This window comes from Diadema antillarum, unplaced genomic scaffold, assembly GCF_040938485.1.
Source record: "Diadema antillarum isolate AM-2024a unplaced genomic scaffold, OU_Dant_1.0 seq00001166_RagTag, whole genome shotgun sequence".
Lineage (NCBI taxonomy): Eukaryota > Metazoa > Echinodermata > Echinoidea > Diadematoida > Diadematidae > Diadema > Diadema antillarum.
Window position 1 is genome coordinate 376,862 of NW_027271973.1, and position 24,244 is coordinate 401,105.

Below are 24,244 nucleotides of genomic sequence, written 5' to 3' on the forward strand. Positions count from 1 at the left end.
TATATATATATAAAAGAGGATGGATTATACAGATCTGAAATCACCTGATGAGAACTGTCAAGAGTTGTTCTTTATACTCTAGAATGTAGAAGTATTTCTCGAGACACTATGTACCTCCGTGTGTGTGTGTGTGTGTCTCTCTCTCTCCTCTCCCTCACACACACACACTCACACACACACACACTCTCTCACTCTCACACACTCTCTCTCTCCCTCACTCCTCTGCGTCTGGCTCTCCCCCCACCTCCGGGTGGCGTGATTTCGATGGAGCGTCCAAATAGAGACAAGCAGCATCCCTCTTCAAACAACGTGAAACACATGTGTGAGCAAATATTAGCATGGTTTGAGCTGACATCTCAGCCACCAGGAGTGGAGGCATGCGTATGTGTTGGCCAAGCGAGATAAAACGCTTTTTTTTTATTCACCGAAAGATGCCTTCAGTTCAGCATTATTCATTGTTATGCACTGTGAGTTCAGTCAAACTTCCAAGGAGGGGGTGAAGGGGGGAAGATGCTGGGGGGAGTGCCTTGGGATTTTTAAATGTAGGATTTTTTTTTTCTTGGTCTCTCTGTTCTTCAAGTAGGGAAGCGATATGGTCGAAGGTAATGACGCAGCGTGCATGTACATGGTGGAGGAATATGAGGAGTGTAATTGAAAGTTCCAGGAACGAGTTAAGAACACCGCCAATATTAGCGCTCTGTTCAAGATTGAATCATGGATTGTTGGCGGATCAAGGATATGCCCAGGGGTTGTGATCAATACAATATTGATACGTTTGCGCATATCTGCAAGTATTAGTTTTCAAGTTATGAGAGACATAGAGAGGAAAGACAGAGAAAGGGTAGAGAGAGAGAGGCTCGGTGGACAGATGGCTACAGAATAACAGAATCATTCCAAGAAAAATAGATGTTTAAGAAAAGAAAATAGCAAGAGGTAATCTAGTAATGAGCTAGAGTTGATGAATTCAATCTTCGTAAGTTGGGAATTTGATTCTGAATATTGTCGTTATGTGAAGAAGTTTAATACAAATGAAAGAGTAGCAAGAAATAGCAACAGATATCAAGAAACTTATCCGACAGAAAACATAATTTTTCTTGTTGCATCTCCAGCCTTGACATTCTGTAAATGATGCACTATGATGGAAAATAATTCAAAGGTATGATGTCATCAGAAGGACCTGTATATCTTACAGTAATGACTAAGCCAAACAATAGTGGCACTGCTCCATACACTAAAACCAAAAACCAAACCAAAAACAGAACAAAACAAAAAAGCCTACCAAAGCGTTCCTTCTGCTCAATACAGTGGCTGGTTGGCTTCAGCCAGATAGTGGTATCTTTCCATGGAGGAAGGATGCCTAAATTGGCAATGAACTTTCTATCTGGTGTAATTCCACTCTTTATCCGCGTTTAGTCCTCTGCGAGGCATAGTGCATCTCAAATGACTCCATATTAAATCTGCGTCTTGCTCAAGTCCCCAAATCAGGACTGATCCGTCTCCAGAAATTGTTCCTGTCACACTTCATTTGCCCCCCTCGCCGGCCAGGTTTCCATGCACTCACTGGCTCTCGGCCGGCCAGAGGGCAGAAGGTTTTTTTTTTTCCTCCCCCAATTCTTTTCCAATCAAATGTATTTATAATTACTGTAAATGGAGGAGGTTAGTAGCGGCGTTTGGCCGTGAAACCGAGCCGGGCATTCTGATTCTTATCACGATGGACATGCTGAAAGGCTGCTCTGATTAACGTTGTGACCAAACCCAGTGCAGGATTCATTAAAGCATCCATTCTGTCCCTCCGTCTCTCCACCTCATTCTCAAAACTGGTTGGATTGCGGCCCTTCGATCTTTTCGGAGGCTCATTTACCGACATCTTTGGCGAGCATCAGAAACGGGAGACCTTCTTGGTTGTATTTTATGGTCTCCATAACGAAGCTCTTGGCCTAATTTGCGCTCGTCGTCGTCGCTACTCCAACAGTGATGGTATTTGCTCACAGATGAATGAAGAAAGGCACTCTTGTGAACGAGTCCTTTCTCCCACCAACGGGAGAGAGGAGTGCAGGTGCGTTAGTATGTGTGAACACCTTTGTCTGACTGTTTGTCTGTAGGTATATGGATGTTCTGAACAGCCAGGGATTGTTGTAAATCACAAGTGAGAGAGAGCCGTATGGCAAGGGGGGGGGGAGGAATTCTTGCCCCCCCCCCCCCCCCCCCCCCCCACCCCTGAACTTGGGGGTCTCCAGTCATAAAAGTTGGACAGATATCATCCTGCTTGCACTTTTTGCCCACCGGTTTAAAATTGCATCCTCAGTCAACACGCTGTCGGCACTTTTCATAGACGATTTATGAAAGAAGCTCAAACAGGGGACGTGTTAGGTGTCCGAGTTCTCTGCAAAAAAAAGAAGAAAAAAAGTGCAATTAATTACCCTCCGTAGATTTCCAGGGATGCTATAGTGCAGGCACCCCATAATTTTTGAGATATGAAATGGCTTGCTGTGTATTCAGAGGTAGGCTCGTCTGTAGAAATAATCCCTTTAGAGGAACAAGCCTCAATCAGAGAGCAAAAATTATGAGTACTGTTTTAAGCATCAAACAGTCGAAGGAATTTGAGCCATTTCTGAAGAAAATAGCGCGGGGGGGGGGGGGGCAAATAAATTTGTTTCTAAAAGATCTGCTATGACACACATGAAGAATTTGAAAGAGTAGAGTGTGTGTGTAAATAACATTACAATTAACAGATGACTACATATTATCCATGAAATCATTTTTGACTTGTGTTCATTTAAGTATCAAGTTGGAATAATAATTGATATCATAAAAATTCAACTTGTGCTTTTATGACAGTTTAGAAATTTGAAATTTTATTTGAGTGGCCTAATTTAAGTCTTCATGAGGCTTTTTACTATGTTCTGAGGAGCAAAGTGTAGGAACCTATATTGCAGTTGTAGCATTCTATCCAGATGGACATATCTTCGAAACTAGGTATGAAAATGCCAGTCAAGTATAGTATACAGGCATGCATTATGCACTGTGACACACCCTACTCAAATCCATCGAGGGTACATAAGGAATAAGCAAGGAGTAGTGAGAAACCATTACACACTCCCGTGTGAATAGGTTGGAAATAGAGTCAGCTAAATGGCCTCAGTCTTTCATCTTTTATTTTGTCAAGCAAACCAATATTTTGTCAAGAATTCCAAGACAGTAGACATAGATTACCAGGATAACACTGAACAGCATTTTAAGTACTAAATGTAAGATAATCTTATCTTTTTGAAAAAAAAAGTGTGATGGATACTTTGTCTGACAGTCGGCACATCTTGAGGCTTAACGTTGCCGCGGAAATTGTATTTCGTGAATTTGCATTTGTGTTTGTGCGTGCTATGTTTTAAGTTCACATGTGCTTTCAACAACCATGCATTCATTCATAGCTTGTGGGGGTGCATGTGTAGAGCTTTCCCAAGGGATTTCGATGCAGGGTCTGCCCCTCAAATATTCAAGACTGCTTTCCAACGGAGGGAGAATCCCTCAAGGCTCCATCCTCCTACTCCTGGTCGCTATCCTAATGACCCTTCCCCCTCAGCCTCATCATTAAACAATGAGAGGAGACTGAGCCTTAAGTAACTGAATTCTACCACGGAGAGCAGAGGTGAGGAACAGAAGGTTGTAGTACACCGAGAGGTAACTCGTGAGCCCTGCAGCAATCGCTTCCGATTGTTCATTCAGTTGAAGTTCATGCTGATCTTGCCCACGGGCAGCGTTCCAGCATACCATCTTTTTTTCCCTTTTTTTTTCTTTAGCATGGGGGGAAAAAGACATGTCCCTATCACTGGCATCTTCTCGTACAAGAAAACAACAGCACCGAGAGAGCCGACAGTGAGTCTTGGCCTCCAGCAGTCCTCAAACATGCTCCAATCCAGAATGGTTTTACTTTTATCTGTAAGAGAAAATCAAGCGCATTAATTGTGTTTTGAAGGTTCTGTGTCAAAGTGAGTCAGTATATATATATATATATATATATATTTATTATTTTTGTTAATATTGATGCAAATGTAGGCTATTGGCGTGCCAGTAATATAGTTTTCTAGTGCTTGGCACTTTATTTGTAAATGCTAGGCCTTCTGTGCCATGACAACTTCTCAGGATTCAAACATCCTGAACTATATATACAAGCAGGTGAAATTCATCTTACTCGACAGCAGGCGAAAAATGACTAATGCAAAAATGTCCTCTTTTACAAGTAGGTCAGAGTCCGTTATATGGGAGGAAAAAGAAATGTCTAGCAATAACAGCAGGTCATAATGAGTCCGCTGGGTACTGGTCATGATTGTAACGATGTAATATACTCATATATTCTTATTAAAGAATATACAACTTACAATTGGAATATAACAATAGGACGAGCATCTTAACAGCCATTTTGGAAAATATCAAAAAATGCTTGCTTTGGCATTCAGCAATGAGCATACAACTCCTTTGTGCGAGTACAGCACAGTGAAAAACAGAAAGTGCTCTTTCACTGAAATGGAGGTCATGTCTTCAGTTGGAATCTACTTTTTATTAGAAGGACACGTCATTTCATTGACATCTTGGGCATGTATTCAGTTAGACTGGGAAAAAAAAGGGAAGTACCGCTATTGGTCTTCTTCAGCACGTAATGTCTATCGCCTCATCACGATCCGCATCAGTGCAGAGTATCGCATTACGATTTGAGTTGGCGATTGCGGGTTGGACCAGAATTCACATAAAGTGTTAGGTGAATGTACACATTGCACAGAGATATTTCCCAACCAGAAGCAGCAGCACTCTGTACCCGCGACCTGTACTTCTTTTATGCCACAAGACAGTGTTTTTCAGGAGGTGAGGTCCTTTCTCGATCGACAGTATCAAGTGAAAGAGTTGCTACAGTGTACTTTCTGTTTCCATGGAGATTTGTGTATATGAAGGTGAAGGTCAGTCTTCGTGATTTCAGTGTTTTATCCAGTGAGACGAGTGAAAGGGAGGAGGAAGCGGAGAGGGGGGGGGGGAGAGGAAAAGTTTGACCGTGCCTTTTCTGCTGGGTCAACCAGTCTCTTCCAGTGCTCGAGAGGGGTAAAAACCAACATTAGGGTAACCGTTTTCCCACTCTTAATGGATTAATTTGATTGGCTGCAGGGAGGTAGCGCCGTAGCTGACGGTCGCCCCAATCGACATTCAATACCCCAGCGTGTTTGTTCACATTATGCACCCCGGGAGCCCTGCGGAGACACAGTTCATAACCTAGAAATGGTAACCGGTCGCTGGGTGTAATGCAATCACACTGCTCCAGGAATGCTGGTTCCTTGGTTTCTGCATCCCAGGTGCGATTCCACCACTGGTTTTCAAATCAAGAGCTATTTGTCTCCGGGTGCTTGGAGAGTCCGCGCTCCTCCCCATACTTTCCCGAGTCGCGAGATGGTCGCATGCTTGGCCTGCAAGGGGGCTGGTGAGGAGGTTTAATTGAAATCGACTGGTTTGCTGTGGACGGGTGTTTGATATTGGGTGTAGGTGTTTGGTTAGGAGATGGATACAGTGGAGAAGTACCAAACAGCCACGGGGAGGAAATGATATTCGTGTTTGCAATCTCAGATGAAATATTGCATCAACACGTTTATCTTGACCTGTGCAGGTCTTACCATCATTCGCATGGGATCTATTATTCATAGCATGAAATGAATTGTGCATCTGATGCCAACTATGCAGGATTGTTTTTTGGGAAATAGAAATTAATAACTTTTGACTATGTGACCAAACCATTACAATCTACAGGACAAGAGTTATATGTCAGACTTTTAATGACCTCCCATCTCACCATGCATGCTTACTTGCTTATTTTTTTCCAGACTAACCTTGGTCAACCTTTGCTTAGTGGACAATACCACCTGACCAGTTGGAGCCATACAGCTACCAGACAGCAGTCCCCCAACCATCATCACCCAACCCATCGCACCCCCACCACACCCCCTCCAACCCCCCCTCCCCCCAACCACGGCGGCTGTCCCCACATTCCTGCGAAAGGGACCCCCCTGAGCCGGTAAACTGGCCCTGCCTCTAGGCCTCGTCTATAGCCCCTTCCCCAGTCCACAGCAGTGGATACCCTACCAGGCTCCACCGCCACAGCCACCACCACCGCTACCCCCGGTCTGCACCCTGGCCGAGATGACCACTACCATTGAGAAGCAGCAGCCTGGAGGTGGGGGAGGGGATTCCCCCAATGTCACACTCACCATCCGCCTGGTTATGCAAGGAAAGGTGAGCAGAGATATCCCCCTCACCGCTTCAACTCTACCTCATTAACCCATCTCATGTGGAGCATGAAATTTGAATTTTAGTTCGCTCCACTTGGAAGATGTTGTAGGGAGCAAGTTACAAGTTGTATGTTATTACCATTTTACAGGTGACTTGTGAAAGTGCAAGTGTTGTTATTTGCAGGGAAGTGATGAGAATTGTTGGTAACCCTTGCTGTAACAAATCTGTAGACACCACACTTCAATTCACAGCATTATAAATGCTTATATGTATGTTACAGTGCATTCTAATGTGTATTAAAATTAATGCAAATGGCATGCATTGAGCCAAAGGTTGACATTGTGCAAGAATCAACTTCATGCAATATATTCTGCATTAGCTGTGAAAATATAAACTGGTGATACCACACATGAACTACGAATCTGTTGAAACAGTGGATAGTTAATCTTCTTGGTCACGTCATCATGTAGGGAGGCCTGATTTTAATTTCAAGGCTTGTCAATCAGATTGTGACATTCTGAAGATGAGGCGTATAATTAGATATGTTGCCCCTCTGCTCATCTCTGTACAAACAGTAAGCACAAGCTCTAGATGACACCGTGGGTCAATAGTAATCAAATGTACTGCACCCTGATCAGTGCTGGTAGAAAGTATTGATTGTGTGAGGTAACCGCATTGTGTATTGTTTTCTGAGGGGTGCAGCCCCAAAGAAATGATTACCGTGGAGCTACTGAAAGTGGGCTACATCCCTCCATATCCTTGCTGTCTCTTGCTGCACTGCTAAAGTGAATGCTTACTTTGTATTATTGCTTTGATATTTCTTGAAATATTGAAAGTTCATATGAGTAATGCTTTCCCTTATTTACTTGACTATGAACTATGAAGTTTGTTTGTCAACGGCGAGTGTGAATATTATTTTGTGACACTGTGATATTGGACGTGCTGATAGCTCTTGGCCTCAAACAGTTCTCACAGCCCGGGGAAAATGTGGAAAAGGATTATCTATTAAAATAGCAAATTCATACAATCTCATTGGAGGTTGTACTATAAGGCTTCTCACATATAATTGACCTAAATGATAAACACTTGTATTCGTGTTAGTGACATCAAATTTGTAAAAGAGAATTGTAATGTTGCCCTTAAAATGCACTTGTTAGAGCTCTTGAATAGAATAGGTTTAACTTCAGAGAGATGATTTTCTTGATGTAATATTCTCTACAGAGAGCTTGCTGCTAAATCACCCCCCCCCCCAAAAAAAGGAAAACTTTCCAATATTCCAGGATTGATTTCATAACTGCATCAGCAAGCCTCCACAGTTGTTTTTAATATCAATCTCAATATCACTTAATATATGTCACTTCTCCATCTTAGAAATGTTTGTCCTTGAATACAGAGAGGAGTGTTTAATTGCAAGGGTGCGAGGTCATCTGTAAGAAAAACTAACTGTTTTTGGCGCCCGGTTGCAAGAAAATGAAGGCGGAAGCAAAGTAGGCGGCTTGTCTTGAAATACTCTCCAAATGCATTTCTCCCGTGTCACCATTATTCAGTACGTTGCAGACAATTGTCTGCTAAGTGAAGTTGATGCGTCAATCAATACCCAATCCTAAGACTTTCGTCTTGCAAGATTTCCGAACCCTCTTTTCTTTTCTTTTTTCTATGGCAGATCGCATGCATTTTTGTAATTCATAGCCAGGAATATATGACCGTATATTTTGTCTTTTGTCACACTGTCTCTCACGAATCTTTTGTCTTTCTGTCTTTTTTGGCAGGAGGTGGGCAGCATAATTGGAAAGGTAAGATCAAATATTGTCACAAACTTGTCCAGAAGATGGTGTGTAGATCGCAAATTATCCATGAAATTGAAAAGAAACCTCACGCTAGTTGTCTCCTAGAGGAAAACTTGAGAACGGTGTGAAGAAAAAAAAAAATTACAGGGGGGGGGGGTGGAGAAGGAGATGCAAGGAAGAAATGGCTTTGCAGTTTCCTCCAAGTTTACTTAGGACTGAGTCTCAATTCAATAAGTTTGTCATGCGTGATATTGAATAGCCAGCTCTGTAGCCCAATTTCGCCGTGCTGATGACTCTGTGTGATGAGAAGCACAGCGCCTCTGCAAACTCCATTTTAATTACATCTGGAATTATCCCAGGTGTTATTTGTTTCCATTTTGGCTGGATAATCAAATGCGACATGCACCGATGATGTGCAATCATAACATGCCGGGGTGTGCTGGAAATAATGAAGACGGTGAAGTGCACGCGCGGCGGTTTGATCCTGTATTTGAAGATGCGCAACGTGTCTTCGGGGGGAGGATGGGGAGACGAAAGGAAGGAGCAGAATCCCAGGGAGGATAGTTACGAACAATTCCTCCCAATGTCTTGGGGGCAGAAGAGCTGGTAGGAGAGGTAGAAAGCTTAGAGTAGGGGATAAGCAAATGACGCTTTCAATTTTGTCGCTCGCTACACCAGTGGCAACTCGGAATGTGCGTGAACCCTTTGGTCATGTGATACGCCGTGCCAATGAGCCTCTGGCAGATGTAGAGTTATTCTGTTATCCTGCCCTCTTCTATTCCAAATTGAAAATCTCATACACGGTTTATCCCCCCCCCCCCCCCCCCACACACACACACATCTACTAAGGGCGGGGGGATAAAGGAAGGAACGGCTTAAGTCTACCCATAATACGATTTTCCCTCGGTTACAGAGTACATTTATGATATGCACTGAGAGTATGCTGCTTCCTAGCAGGCAATACTTTGATGCTCCATGTCTTTTAGAAAAGAACTTCTGTAGTCGAACACTAGATAGGTCTATATCCTATCTGATGCTATAATATCTCAACGTCAAAGTAGAAATAGAAATTGTGGAGAAAATTTTTGTGTTTGACAATTGCTCTTTATATTCTGATGCGTGTGTATACTTGTACATATATGTATACATTTATATATGTAAAAGGTGTACGTGTGTGATTGTCTTGGTAATGAACTTTCCCCTCCTCGTGTTTTTGGTCTTGTTTGTTGGTATGCGAGCCAAAATATTTGGCCTATTAGTGTGCCGCGGGGTGCGTTCCTGCCCAATTCTAATCATTTCTGATTGGCTGACATTTCTTTCCCTTTTCTCTCCGTCTCACTTTTCTCCCCCCTACCACAGAAAGGAGACACAGTCAAGAGGTTTCGAGAAGAGGTGAGAAGGGCCATTCCTTGCACTCCTGTTACCATCCTCTTTTTTTTTTTCTCTCTCTCTCTCTCATTTTCGTTGCACCCTGCACCGAATGTTGATTCACTCACCATTCATTAAAGCCCACCCTCTGGTGAGATGTGGCAACCACGTCGTTGAAGAAAATGAATTTGCATGATGATATCGTGTATGCAGTTCAACTCGTATGACGTGCAGATGAAATTCTATGTCTGCCGGTGCAATCATAGAGTGTCGTCCTGTATATATTTTTCTCTCTTTTTTTTTTTTTCCATCTTCATGTAAGAAACTGTGTCCCTCATCCCGTGGATGAGTGTCACATTCCAAGCAATTTGCAATACAAACTCGGGCTGTAGATATAGACTGACTGATTTAATTTCTTTTCCATTTCTGATGATCCAATATCAGAGATATGTATACAGACACATTTTTGTCGCATACATTTTGAAGATGCAGACTTGGGGTACTAGAATGCTGACACACATGGGTAAAAGTGTTTTCATTCTATGTGCAATGAAGCAATGTTTGAAAAATTTGCTTGTAATAAAAATATGTATATCATAAAGCATATTACTGTTAATCATATAATGAGTTTGTAACATTTACTTGTGTGCATTGAATGATTAATGAAAAGCTTAAAGCACTCGCGCACACACGTTAGTGAGTTTAATAAACAGAAGACATCTCATATTGTACATTTTATAATAAAACAAAATAAATAGAATTAAGATCAAATGACAAAAAAAAATTCCATGTGACTGCCTGCATTAACACATTCCCCCCTCTGGTAAACTCGTATTGCCTTTTTCTGTACTGCAGCTGTAATAGACTAGATGCTTAAGGAGCTTTAACAAATCATGAATCACCATAATTCCATTCACAATGAGATGTTTTAGGAAAAAGATAGAGACTTAATTACAGTTATCAATATACAAGCCTGTGTGCATTACACATCTCTGTTTCTTAATGACATATTCAGCAGGCCGCACTGGGAATATGGAGGGTTTTCAGTGAGAAAGGAGAGAATAAAATGATATTGTGAGGTTTACTGCTGCTGTCCGGTTTTCTTGCTTCCCCTTGTCAAAAGAGATTTGTGTGTCAATAGCGGTCATGAAGGCCCATGAATGCAGATTTATGTGATGCAATCAGGGGCTTGTGACGTCAATAATCAGCATTTGTAGAATGCATTAGCTGAGTGGGCATTAGCGGCCCGGTGTTAACGCTAGCTGCCATCTCTCTGGCTGACGGAGTGATGAGACGGTGGGGTTATGTCTTGGACATTGCCCGGGCGGTGATCTGTCGTCGTAAACTCTTGCGACACGTATTCCTGTCAAACACCGAGGATCAGGTCTGGTGGATCGATGGGTGCGTAGCAGAGTGCCACCAAGGAAGAAAAGAATAAATTCTTGAATTGAATCACGGGCATTACCTGGACCACAGCAGTGGTGAGAATATGGATCAGATTGTCTCTATGCAAAGCTTTGTAACATATTGAGATTTAGTAAATGTAAACCAAGGAAAACTGACCAGAAATACATTTAATATGACACCATAAGCCTTTAGAATCAAGGGAGTTTTGTGATGAACACAGTACTAGGGATTTCCTTAGCTCAGTAGATAAGAGCACTGGTCTAGAAATGCGGAGGTCGTGGGTTCAAATCCTGATGAAGTCCCATGTCCTTTGCTCATTTTCCTTAAGATTTAGTAAAGTATTTGATTAATCGTAGTGAAGCATCCCTTATCCTAGAAGATGTGTAATTTTGTATAAAATCTCTAAAAGGGCACATTGAAATGGGACTAAGAGATGACCTGAGAGGGATGTTGATCTAGGGATGTTGATCTCTATCGTTCTCAAGGAGCAGAGAGAGGTCTGTAAAAGCTTGGGATTATTTTTTTGCTGCGATAGTTTGCCATCTTAACATTGGCCCCCAGCAGGTATGACTCAAATCATCCACCCTCAGTCACCTGCATTGTAAAGCAGCTGGAATGGGAATAAAGGAAAGAGAACCCCCCCCCCCCCCCCCCCACACACACACACACACACAAAATGGAAATCTGGCTGCCATTTCATGAAGCATTTGGTTGGATATTTTTTTCTGACAAATTTGCTTTCAGCCAGTCAGATGTAAGGATTTCTGTAGCTTATAACAGTTTGCCAGAAAAAAACATATCTGACAAAACGCTTCAAGAAATGCCCCTAGCGTGTTGGTAGTACTAACCCTGTCCTGTTTGAAGCGAGTAAACTCTCCTTTTCTCCAGACTGACCCTTGCAGCCTTGGACTAGACCGTTGTAAATCACACGAATTAATTCTGGATGTTAGGGCCTTTGATTTTAATGGCCCAGGTTTATTTTGTGCCAGTAGGATAGAGCAAACAGCCATAACTTCTTGTTTATTGGATGTAAACAGAGAATCTTTTCAGAGTGATTGTAATTTCTCTCTTTTAAATCAAGGATGTATGCTGATGTTTCTGGAAGAAGTCAGAACTAAATATGTTATTTTGCTTTATGAAAAATAGTTTTTGTTTACAGAGTATCAATATGGAAGTTCCTAGAAGGAAAAAAAGGAAAGAAAAAAAGATTTCCATCAATATAACAACCAGTTTTCAAGTTGATGAAAGTGATAGGTATTTCATGATCCTATTATGTGCTGTCTCAAGTCTGACTGAAATGTAAACTGTGACTTATTTAATGTTAAGCGGTAGTCCCAATCCACACATTTTTGTGTCATGTTAACAGACAGACAGAGGTTGTATGATAATGTGAACTTAGGGAATTATCTACAATCAGTGAGAACTACAGGGACAAAAAAAAGACGAAGGAAAAACATTTTTTCAAGGCTCTTGATACTTGGAAGAGGGATTGAAGGATTCAAGGTCATATGTCAGGGGGTGGGGCAGGCCGCTCTTAAATGGTTCTATGGTTGAAGGGGTGGATTTGAAGGGACTAATGGAACAATCCTGCAGACATTATTGTTATTCAAGAAACGTGTCATGACCTCATACTGACTAGTCTTTGCTGTTCAGACCCTCCAGTATGGATGCAATGTTCTCTGTCTCAGTACATTTTGAGTGCAAGAAGAATGATTTGATACAAAATATCACCATTCCAGGCCTCATCCTCTGTGACCTCATAAAGTTTTGATATTGTGTAGTCTGGTGAGTAGGCAGTCAGCATTGAAAAAACAAAAACAAAATAAAAAAGGGGGAAGAGATCTTCAATTCCAAACCTGGTAGTCTAAACTGCTGCAATTGATGTTGTAGCTGATTGTTTGTTTGTTGTTTTTAATAATAGCTATTCTTCTTGTTTGTCACAGTTGTTCAGCATTTCAGTTCATGTACATTCTTTTTTTTCCACTCTTGTTTACAAAGATAATGTGGATGATAAAGATGACATTACTTATGATGATTATAGATTGGTATGCCGATTATCATTGCAGACTTTATTCTCAACTGGCTGATGTAAATGCAGCCTTCAATCATAAGTGAAGCTAAATCATATTGCATGTAGTTCAAAGAAATTTGCATTAATGTAAATATTCTGGATAGTTTATTTTCAGCACATTAATCCTATAGTTCAGTATGGTTTATTCTGCGTGAGTACCTCAATGCAAATGAAACTAACAACATCAGGGAAAGCCAACATTCTTATTTTAGAAATTTTGCGGGAATTTCCACAGAGATGCATGGTTCTTATCGGCAAGTCTTGGTCAATGTGATTGCATTGTTCGGCCGCGAGTTTTCTCCCGGGATAAAATGGGGTGAGATAAATCAAGCAGAGTGTGTTGAGGAATCTCCGCGATCTGTGATGAGTTAAGCGCTAGCCGTGAAGCCAGCGCATGGAAACCCCCAATCTCTGATCCAAGCCTGGAGGCATGGATGACAATTACATAAACAAAAACCTTGGCTGAGCGCCGTACACAGACCCTACTTATGCCAGCCCCAGTGCCCAGAACACACTGGCCAGCCTTGTAGACGAAGTAATTGAATCAGTGGGAGTAGTTTAGCAGAAATGGGATGCTTGCAGGTCACGGCAAAACGGTGAGGGATCTAGGAAGATGCATGATGGGGGACAGCGGGCCTGCATTGTCGTTGGCTCCTATTGATCCAGCATTCATCATTTGTCTTTGGCTTGTGTATTTTTCTGTCTTGCTACGTTTTGCTTGTGTCTTTCCAGCCATTCATCGCTCGACCCATTTGGTAGGGGGAGAGGGATGAGATGGTGTTGGTACTTGCCTGTACTTTCTCCCTTTCTTTTCCTTTCCTGGGTGTTTTTTTGTGTGTGTGTGTTTGTGTGTGCTATTAAGACATCCTACAAGCAAGTTTTCACATGTTCTCTGTGAAGTGTTGATAATATTGTCCAATATATATCTGTCTTACACTGCTCTTGTATCCATTCTGCAATTAATGAGCAGAGATAGGTCTCAGGAGATATTGCAGTAAATTTGTTTGGTTGCTCACCTCTTTGACTTGTAAGTCATGTGACAAACTATTCCGACTAAGTTGGTCTGGAGCACGAATTCCAAAAAAGGGCAATGCAAACTCCAATCTGTCGTAGCTGACCGTCGGCCTGTTTCCCCTCACCTCAGTGGCTGACAGAAGCCACAGTGTATTGCAGCCGGAGGATGGTGCGTTTTCCTCATACTCTCCCCATGGTTTGATTGGCGATGACTGGTGACGGGGGAAAATCTGCAACATCATTTACTCGATGAAATACAATCACTTCTTGTAATACCAGGGAGAAGTCGGGATGGTGAGAATGCAACCCAAAATATGATTTTGAAATTAGAAAATGTATACTCACCAAAAGTGATTAAATTTGGCACAGATTAGATATTTAGTTGTGTTCAAAAGTAGTTTTGGGCTCATTGGTTGATTAATAAGTAGAGCCTTTTGAGCCACTGGAAATACATTTCACATGGCAAGTGCAAATGTGAAGAATGTAAAACTGTCCATTTTGATTTGTCAGTGTTATCACTCTAGATATTATTTTGTGGAGGTTTCTAGATGAGTTAAAAATGCCACACCTAAAATAACATTTCCTAATGACATTGATCTGCTCCTACAGGATGCCTCATCCGTCATTTGTGTGTGTGTTTTTTTTTTGCCTCATGTATGTCAGACTCTAAAGCCAGATGATAGTTCTCGAATATGAAGTCATTTGACAAATCTAAACAGACAGACAGGTAAGCGCGATTCTTGCATTGCCCCGTGTGCTAGTTTCTTCGCTAGCGAGTTGTCTTCCGGGCAGGAGTTCTGCAGATGCACATCACGGAGTTTATGATTTGCAGCGTGTCAAAGTCGTTATTGCACTGCTCTATTTTCAGACACCCTCACCCTCTGTTTATGAGAATATTCTTTTTTTTTGCAGCAGAATTTGTGATGTGTATGAAGGGACAGTGTCAGCTGCCCTACATGTACTGGTACAGCGATCATGATTCAAACTTACCAACGTACGTGGCCAGAATATTTTTCAAGAAGTGCAAGTAAATAAATAAATGAATAAAATATGAGCGCTCATGGCAGCATACATCAGTTTCATTCTGATGTATGGGTGTGCTGGGAAGGCAAGTCCTAGGCTGGATCTGTTAAGGAGATTTCCTCATCTTTTCCACTGGACAAAAACCATCCCCACTTTCCGTGTTTGTACCAGGCAAATTGCAAGGCGATGCATGCCATGAGAAAGAGGCGAGTTTCTAAACCATTTCTTCTTCTGGTGAAAGTTTAGAGAGTGTTTGGTACGCACAGAGTCAATACAAGGAGCTGAGTCTCTTGTCTTTGCTTAGATGAATGAAGAGATCTCAATTCCCTCTCCCTCTCTGAGCAGTCGGCAAGAGTGATCAATTTGAGTAGTCGTACGGCGCACACAGGAGGCGTTCATGACCATGCAGAATTCGCTATCACAAATGTTTACACAGAGCCAATGTAACGTGACCGCACCGGTCCCGAGACAATTTATTTATTTCTTTCTTCGGGGCGGCCAGCTGATGTTGGGCGGCAAGCGACATTGGAGGAGTGAAATTTTTGAGAAAGTACCTCCCTGTGCCCTCCGTGTCGGTGATATGTGGGACCCCCAGCGGAGCTCTCTTTGAGATGCACATGATGATGATCGGCATTCTCATTGAGAGTGGGCACCGAAAATGATGTGCAATGGCAATTTTGTATGTTGATCTCTTTCTTCCAATGCACGTGGGTGGTAAGGAGCAAATCTCATTTCGTGCTTCTTTTCTCTGGTGTACGAGTGTCGGTACGAGTGTATCGGTAGTCGGAGTAGCCCCGCCCCTCAGGCCAGGAGTTGGCATTCATTGAAGCCACAGAGAGGCATTCATCATCAGGGCACGAGGCGGTTAAACCAAGGATGTAATTCCACCACTGGGTGCCCATTGCCCTTCTTACCACATGTCTATTGTTGGTGCAGCATCCAATATTGGTTTGCCATGACCCCGGCAGCAGGAGGCTAATGTGCCCACCGAGACAACCAGTGTGGTGGGGAAAAGATACCGCCGTATTCAAATCTGCAGAAAGTTACAATCTCTGTAGTCTTTTTCTCCCTGTTCCTTTATTTTTTTCAGTGTTTTCAGGCAAAATTTCTGCTGCAAATGGGAGTTCTTTCAGTAACATGCTTGAGTATTGTTTCAGTTTGGTCATATCAATCATACATGGTAATAGTTATGATCAGATGACCTTCCTGTTTGTACTTCATTTTTGTCTCTTTGATTTTTTCTACTCAAGACTCACTCTGCAAATAGATATAAGTTTTAATAACTTTTGAAAATCTGTGCTGTATTTTAAAATGTCTTCTAAATTTTGATCAGCTAAAAAAAGCAGTTGTAATAACTTCTGAAAATCTGTGCGGAATTTCGAGATGTCTTCTAAATTTCATAAAAGACTTTGCATGATAAGGGTTTCTTATTTAATCTCGCTTTGTAATGTTGATCAGGCTAGAGACAGGTATTGTGTTGGCATGATGCGAGATTGATGAATGTTTCCAAGAGGTTTAGACATTGGTGGCTCTCAAGGGTTAGAAGGTCCTCCAAATCTCAGTCAGATATGGAATCATTCAACTTGACCCAGTATGTTGCCTTCTTTCTCTCCTTCCTTTTTCTTCCCTGCCTTACAGCAGTGACCCTGTTAGCGAACAAGAAAAGGGGAGATTATCACCGCAGGAATAGATGGCTGATCCCAATTTTCATTCATAAATGCATTTATGTCAATACGTGAGAGAGGGTTCTCATGTCGGGACACCTCTGCCCTCTCAGTATGGAGTGCTATGGCTCAGCCTTCAAGGACGTAGAGTCCTGGAGTCATCATTTCATGGCTGGCTGGGAACTAGATGTTCAGAAATTGGAATGGGGATGGAGGTGGGGGTGGGGGAGGAATACAGGGGCCGGTGTGGAGGTGGCTTGCATAGCACCCGAAACCACCCTGGATGTATGCCGCCCATGCATGTACATGTATGGCTTAAGGAGAAGAGGGTAAAGGCAACTTTTTATCGACTTTGTATAGGGAAATGCAGTTAATCAAACTCGCTAATATTCATGCCTTTTCGTCAAATATATGGAACATATACATCGATTTATTTTCTTGGGAGGGGAGGGGAAGGGGCTCAGATATTTCATTGTGTGTGGTAATTTAGATCTGTAATATGGCAACCTTTCTTACACCTATAAACATCAATGCAAGTTATGTTGTGGTAATACTGTGTTGTCAAAAGTCATAATATCTTTGAAGTCCCTGAATGATATCACTTTTTAATAGTGATTTCTCTGTATTTTACAGCAGTTCTCCTTCTTTAGCTCTTTTTTCTCACCTAAAATGCATCTTCCACGATGCTTTCACAGAGTATGTTCCTTTGCAGGTCAAGTGCCACAGTATTGGTCGTGTGTTGCTTGCTCTATTTACGTAGCAGGCTGCAGTGTAAAGTTCTTGCATGCCCTGCCTACTTCTAGGAACCCTCTTCTTGTGTTTGTGTCAGCACAGGTGGGGAATGATTCGCCCCGTCAAACATCAGCGCACCCATTGATGCACTGGGTGTTGTGAAGGTGCAGGAAAAGGGGGAGGAGGAGGGGGTGGAAGTCTGCAAATGGGAGGATGTTGTGGGAAGAACTGTTATGCTCCTCAACTGGCCTTGATGACCTTTTTGACAGTGATAGCCTCTTCAATACGTCTGGTAAGATGATGCCCTACCACTCAACTCAACATTCAAGGAGGCCCACATCACTCCGTCTTTTGAATGTCTGGTGTCTGCCTCAAAAATAGGAGTGTATGTCCACCTCTTCAGGGGAAAAGTTCCGCTTTGGAGGAAGTGCGCCATCGGTCTACAAATTGCACCTCAAATAGACCTTTTTATGGCACTTACAGTAATAGGTGGTCAAAGAGAAAAAGAGGCTTATCGTTTTCTTCATTATGCAAAGGACCATGTACTATTGATAAATGTAGGCCTACCCCTTCTTTATTCCTAAAACACAGCATGTATGTTAATAAAGTTTATTGTTATTTAGAGGCTAATGAAAGAGGGTGCACATGAACAAATTAATGCTATGCTGATATTGGGCATATCTCTTTTTCTTCGAAAATGTTTCTGTAAATGCAAAATGAGCAGTCTCCCACCCCCCTCCCCCCCCCCCCAAAAAAAAAGAATGGAATAGATGCCTTTGAAGTCATTTAACAATGTTCAGATCAGCAGGGCTGATCATTGTGTAACATCTCAGTCATGTTATCGTATCAATTACGTCCTCCGCCTCGAAAGCGATCCATCCAGGTGTGACGATGGTGACCGAAAGGCAGCCTCATGGATGTGCGAGTGACTCGTGAGATGGCGCTAACCGCCGACAGACAGCCTGTGTAGGCAGTCTGGGTAGTCCTCTCACGTCTCGCTGTCTGTCGTGTCTGGATGAGAGGAGAAACATTCCAGTAACTCTCAGTGATCTTCCATAGTGCAGAGTGGAGTTAACATGTAGTCACTGAGGAAAAAAAAGCCAGTGTGTCTTGCAAACATAATGTCACCATAACCGTCACTCCTCTCAGCTAGAATATATCTGAGTAAGGCTTGTCAGAGAAGGTAGCTAGAGAATTACAAAGGGGGAAAAAATCCTTTGGAGTAGAGTTGACTCATGTTATTGCAAACTCCATGATATCAGTGATGACACTGTAGTCTGACATATTGTTATAGCAGGATTTTTATAAAGATATGACATTCACAAAAAGTCTGAACGTCAGGCAAGAATAATAAACATGATTTAAAGAGAGTTTGTTATATCCGCATTCTTTGTAATTAGAGTGTACGGTAACTGGTCTTTTTTTCTGTTTTGTTTCATATGATTTCATTTTAACAATTATTTTCTTTTCAATCACTTACTGTATACACCGAATATTTCGTGAGGTTTTTATTTTCGTGAATTTTGCAAATCAGGTACTATTCGTGAAATTAAAGACATGCAAAAATGTTGACTCTGATCACGCTATGAATGTGACATACGCGTATACATTTCTCCGTTCAGTACAAGACTCCATGATCGCGAATTTAGCCACTCGTGAAATCGTTGAAAATTCCCGATTCGCGAAAATTTGGCCTCGCGAAATATATGGCGTAGCGACAGTAGATGTTTCCTTGAATAGAGGGCCTGATCTGCTTCTATTTCTTCTGTGGTTAATTCCTTGTATTTGTTATTTTTTGTATTTTTTATTTTACTTCATACGATGGGCAAAAATCACCTTTTTAGAGGGCAGATCAATAGCTTGGATTATGACCTCAATAAAATCTAAGGGTTTATCTGCATCTCTTTGTAGACAAAATCCTGATTAGTTGATGCATTTTTTCCCAGTATCTTTGAGCAAATAGCAAACAGACCTGTACAAAACAGTAGGTTATGAGAGGTAAACCATGTCTCATTGGTAGTATATTGCACACAATGTGAAGGAATGTAACCTTGGCTATCTCAAAAACACATTCTTGGACCCTCTGACAGAAGTATTAACCCATGTAAACTACTCCCTCACCCTCCCTTTGAATGCCGTAGGATGTGCAACCACAGTTTAATTTTCAAAAGAGAATATAGCAGCATCATTTAATTCTTTATAGTTTGCACTCCCTACTTGTCACCTTCTCTTTCTTACTCCTTCTTTCTCTGCCCTTCTTTCCTTCCCTCTCCTCTCTCTCTCTCCTCGGCTCATCTTCCCCTCCTACTTGAATGCACCGTTTACACGAAGCTGAGAAATTTGGAGAATGGCTGAGGAAAGCCATTGGGGAGTTTTTAAAGAGTCCAATCTTTCCAGGGTTAAAGCAGAATGACACATTAAGCAGTCATTCCATCAATCCCGTGCCCACTTAACCAGTAAGGCAGCTAAACAGGAGATTTTATGCTCATAAATCCGCCGAGTTTATTGCCGGAGGTTTCTGCGCCGAAACGGCCTTGCAGTAGAAATGATGAGGCATCAGATCGGGCAAAAGACAGAATCTTTGAAAATCGGGGACAAAGTTCTGATCCCTTCCCTGGGACTGACATTTTGAAGACCATCATTTTCTCCCCCCCCCCCCCCCCCACTCTGTGTCATTCATTTATCTATTCTATATATGTTTGTTTGTTTGTTTGTTTGTGAGCCATATAATGCCATGTACATAAGGTAAATGTAATTGGGCTCTCTCCGAATTGCAATTACACCCATACTTGATATTGCCGTGGGGAATGTAAGGAGCATGAAGAGCGTTATTTGGGTGAAGGTCAGATGCACAGTGACTGTTTTTTTTAAAGCGTCATTATTGTGAACATTTCAAAATGCTCTCTACAGTGGGTTGTTTGTTAAAGGGAAGATAAACCCCAAGAACAATGTGGATTGAGTGAAAGCAGCAACATTAGTAGAACACATCAGTGAAAGTTTGAAGAAAATCGGACAATCGATGCAAAAGTTATGAATTTTTAAAGTTTGGTGTTGGAACCGCTGGATGAGGAGACTACTAGAGGTTATGACGTATGAGTGGACAACAATACCAAGAAAATATAAAGAAAATACTACAAAAATCCATTTTTCATGAAAATTACAAATTCCATCAACTTGATATTGACATATGTTAAGAGTAGCAATTATTCCCCCTGCTTTCTGAAAGCGGTTGGTCCACTGCTCTTTCATAATTCTAGAAAAGTGAAGTTTTGTTGAATTTCCTTTATATTTTCTTTGTATTGTTGTCCACTCATACGTCATATCCTCTAGTAGTCTCCTCATCCAGCGGTTCCAACACCAAAACTTTAAAAATTAATAACTTTTGCATCGATTGTCCGATTTTCTTCAATCTTTCACTGATGTGTTCTACTAATGTTGCTGCTTTCACTCAATCCACATTGCTCTTTGGGTTTACCTTCCCTTTAAGATAAGACTGCAAAGGACCAGATTTCATTTTCACCAAGGCATTCTGTCAAAGTTTGTCCTGTATCATCAGTCCCACATGTAGAAGTGAACGGAGGGCATGCTAAAAGACACGGAAGCATTGCATCGATACACGTAAACTGCTTGTTTATGATATTGCATGCTCTTAGCATTGCATATCTTTTACGCTGGAGGCACCATTCTCCACCATCCTCAAGTCACCATTTAGAGAGCTTCATTTTCTCTAGAAATTGATTTCTGGCAGTGGAAGTAATAATGCAAGCTGTACATCTAGCTCACATTCAAAAGAAATTAGATCTTTTGTGTGCGAGAGACATTGTATTACTTTTTTGTATTTTTGCACTACTTTTAATTTGTTAACTCTGATATTTTTTCAAGTCAATTGGAAGCCTTGCGTGTACTGAATCAAAGCCACTGTTGCCTATAGATTGCCACAAGTAAATGACCTCAAATAATGATCGTCAGGTCATTGACCTGGTACACATGAAAAGGATATTTGTATGATTTTCTGCTCCATATGGTAGTAAGAATAAAAAGTGAAAAAAAAAGAACAGAAATGTTTTTATTATCGTGGAGTAATAAGATTGCATTTTGGTAGCTTTCAGCTGCGTCACAAAAAAAAAGGTTTGATTACAAAAAAAACTGCAAGGAAAATATGTTTCATTTTGTGTGCTTGTCGTATTTGGGATGAGCATGGTGTGTGTAGTATATATGCATGTGCATGCATTTGTATATGAGAAAAGCTCATAAAAAAGCACTTTTCCACTTTTACAAAGCTGTGGTATATCCAACTCCTATGACTTAGAAAAAAAAATATGGCTGCTTTATGTCCAACTTGAATAACTGACTGCCATTTATACCACAATACTTTCCCAAGTATGTTGAATGTGTGATCACTTAAAGCCAGTAGAGATCTCAACACATTTTAGGGTGTTACTTATTTTTTTTGTGTGTGTGTTTGTATGTTTGTTTACCACTTAGCCGGTGGGGCAAGCAGATTTTCAAGTTATGGCAGAACACTTGCCCTAACATGAATTTTACTTGCCCCAAAAGAAAGTTTTAAAAAATAAACGAAAATGACAAAGAAAATCTCTTGTAAATCAAGGGCTTCACAAAACATGATCATAACAGCACACATTGATTTACGTTAGGGCTTCTTCACAAAAATGTTGAAAGTTGCTGAAATGATATTGAAGTGTGTTATGTCATTGAACAGTCATTATCTTTGGACTTCTGTATGGTTGACTTTGTGGGTTTGTAGGGGGGGGGAAGTAAAATGCAATAAAATACAATAAAAAGTAGCTCCTTGAATTTGCTGCTTGGATACTTGGTAAAATGTTGTTATTCCTTAATGATTTGCTTACCTTGAAACTACCATTCAAGCTTCAAGCCATTGACTTGCCCTTTCCCCTAAACCTACCCTCACTTTGACACTGGCCACAAGTACTCACTCCAGAACAGGAGGTTAGAAGCGCAAAATTCGCAGGTACGCCAAGTGCGAAACTGATGCAAATCCATGACGTGGGATGTTTGTGCATAACTTCACTCACTATTGTGGCTGGACATAGGTTTTTGTTTTGTGGGATTTTTCTCCCCATCCTCCCCCCCCCCCCCAACCCCAAAGTAACCGTATCCTCCACCAGCAAATTTAACCAAACTGAGGCGGTCGAAGTCTCGACATGGGCTAACTGGCCAGCAGGCATCTACCGATTGCTGAGTGTTCGGTTACACGCCCATTCAGAGAGTAAACCAGAGGTGCTGAAGAACACTTTACCTTTTACTTGTCCTTTCACACGGTGAGAAAATTTCAGGACTTTTTTCACCCTTTTTTTTGTCTTTCTTATATTTTCTAGGAGTAGAGGGGCAGGGGGGGGGGGGGGAAATGTGGGCGGAAATCCACTTACTGTAGGATAAGAAAGAGCAGCGTTGCCGGAAACCATTTGTTTGATTTGGGCAAAGAGTGCTTGGCATTGAGATATTTCACAAGGCAGAGATTGTGCAAAATTTGTGCAGATTTTCATGCGTGCCTTCGTGCTCGTCATACTTCGTTCAAAGAACTCCTAGCGCTCGCTGTCCTCACAGGGGAAGGTGCAGTAAGCTGATTTACCAGGGTCCGAGTCGAATCCCTGCAGGAGTTGGTAATCTTTATTTACAAACATCTCATTTCAAAATGCGTGGAACCTGTTGACCATTCTTTCCCCGAACCCTTGGTGATAGCACCAGTTTTACATATCACGGAAATAAGTAGGGAGATGCCATCTCTGGAGAGTAGGCCTATATGAGAAACTTCAAATGCAACATGTATATGTTTGGCGACAGATGAGTACAGAGATTGATCAAATTCTTTGCAGTCCTGGAAGAGGTTTCATCCGAGTATGCCACCAGACAAGGGGATGTGGATGCTACTTATCTCTCTCTCGATGATGGTGATAATGATGATGGTATGATAATGATGGTTGTTAATTCTGGTATAGCACATTTCACAAACATAAGAGATGTCAATGAATTCGATTGTGATCTTAGCTGAGAAAAGCAGTGGCATCCACATGCAGTGGCTCTCTGTAAACAGACACCAAAAGCTATGCCTTTCAGCAATGAATTACACTATTTATGTGTGAAGGATCTGTAAATACGCCACATCAAAGTGAGGACAAGGATTGATTAAATCATTTTCATATCCGACATTTTAAGAAATTAAGATATCAATGGACTGAGATTTGCGTGAGTTGATTAAACCTTGGTAGGCTTGTGTTGCTAACAAATCTGAGTAGCATGATGCAGACTTGGCTAATGTACAGGCACTGAAAAAAGAAGGTTGCCATGGTTTCCATGGGGTGGTTGCAAGGAGTGCAAGAAAGATGAGGGCAGATCTGGGCAGCATTCATTGAAATGCATCACATCACTCTACTCGTTAGTACCCTGTAACTCCGTGGCTAACATTTCGCGTTACACCTCGGCTCTGACCACTTTGACAAATCACATCCTGGTTGCTGTCTGAGGGGCCAGAGGTGTGCAAGAATGCCAAATTTGATCGCAGCGCCCCCAAGAAAGGAACCGTAACCCCTTTGTGGTGGAGCCGTATCGAATGGCGGGGGCATGGAATAATTGATTGTGTCGTCATCGCTCCTGCTCCTGTTCCTACGCCAGATTTGAGTGGCGCTGGTTGATGGCCGAGTCAGAACAATTGTGTCCTGTAATGCTGTCCGATGATATGCCGACATTTCCTGAAACGCCTGTGATGGTGTAATGGACTTGGTTGGGAAAGATGAAAAGGGATCCGGTTGTTTGTGAACAGGCCAGAAAATCAGTTGTACTGAATAAAAAGGGAAAAAAATGCAAAGAAAAAGGCTTGGGGAACATGAAAGCTGAGAATGGGCAGACCTCAATTTCACACTGTAAACAGAGAATGAAAG

At 41.7% G+C, this 24,244-nt stretch overlaps 1 protein-coding gene and 1 long non-coding RNA gene across 2 annotated transcripts in view; both read left to right on the plus strand.

The window, feature by feature from the left end:
- The window catches only part of LOC139744403 (uncharacterized), a 133,646-nt gene extending 127,657 nt beyond the window's left edge, over window positions 1-5,989 (plus strand). The window contains exon 5 of the long non-coding RNA XR_011711824.1: window positions 5,856-5,989. This is a non-coding gene — a long non-coding RNA (uncharacterized lncRNA). The remainder of the gene's footprint in view (window positions 1-5,855) is intronic.
- A 26-nt stretch (window positions 5,990-6,015) lies between these two features.
- Window positions 6,016-24,244, plus strand: part of LOC139744402 (poly(rC)-binding protein 3-like) — a 57,923-nt gene continuing 39,694 nt past the window's right edge. The window contains exons 1-3 of the mRNA XM_071654843.1: window positions 6,016-6,264; window positions 8,031-8,054; window positions 9,408-9,440. Coding sequence (XP_071510944.1) covers window positions 6,172-6,264; window positions 8,031-8,054; window positions 9,408-9,440 — 150 coding nt within the window. The 5' untranslated portion in view covers window positions 6,016-6,171. The remainder of the gene's footprint in view (window positions 6,265-8,030; window positions 8,055-9,407; window positions 9,441-24,244) is intronic.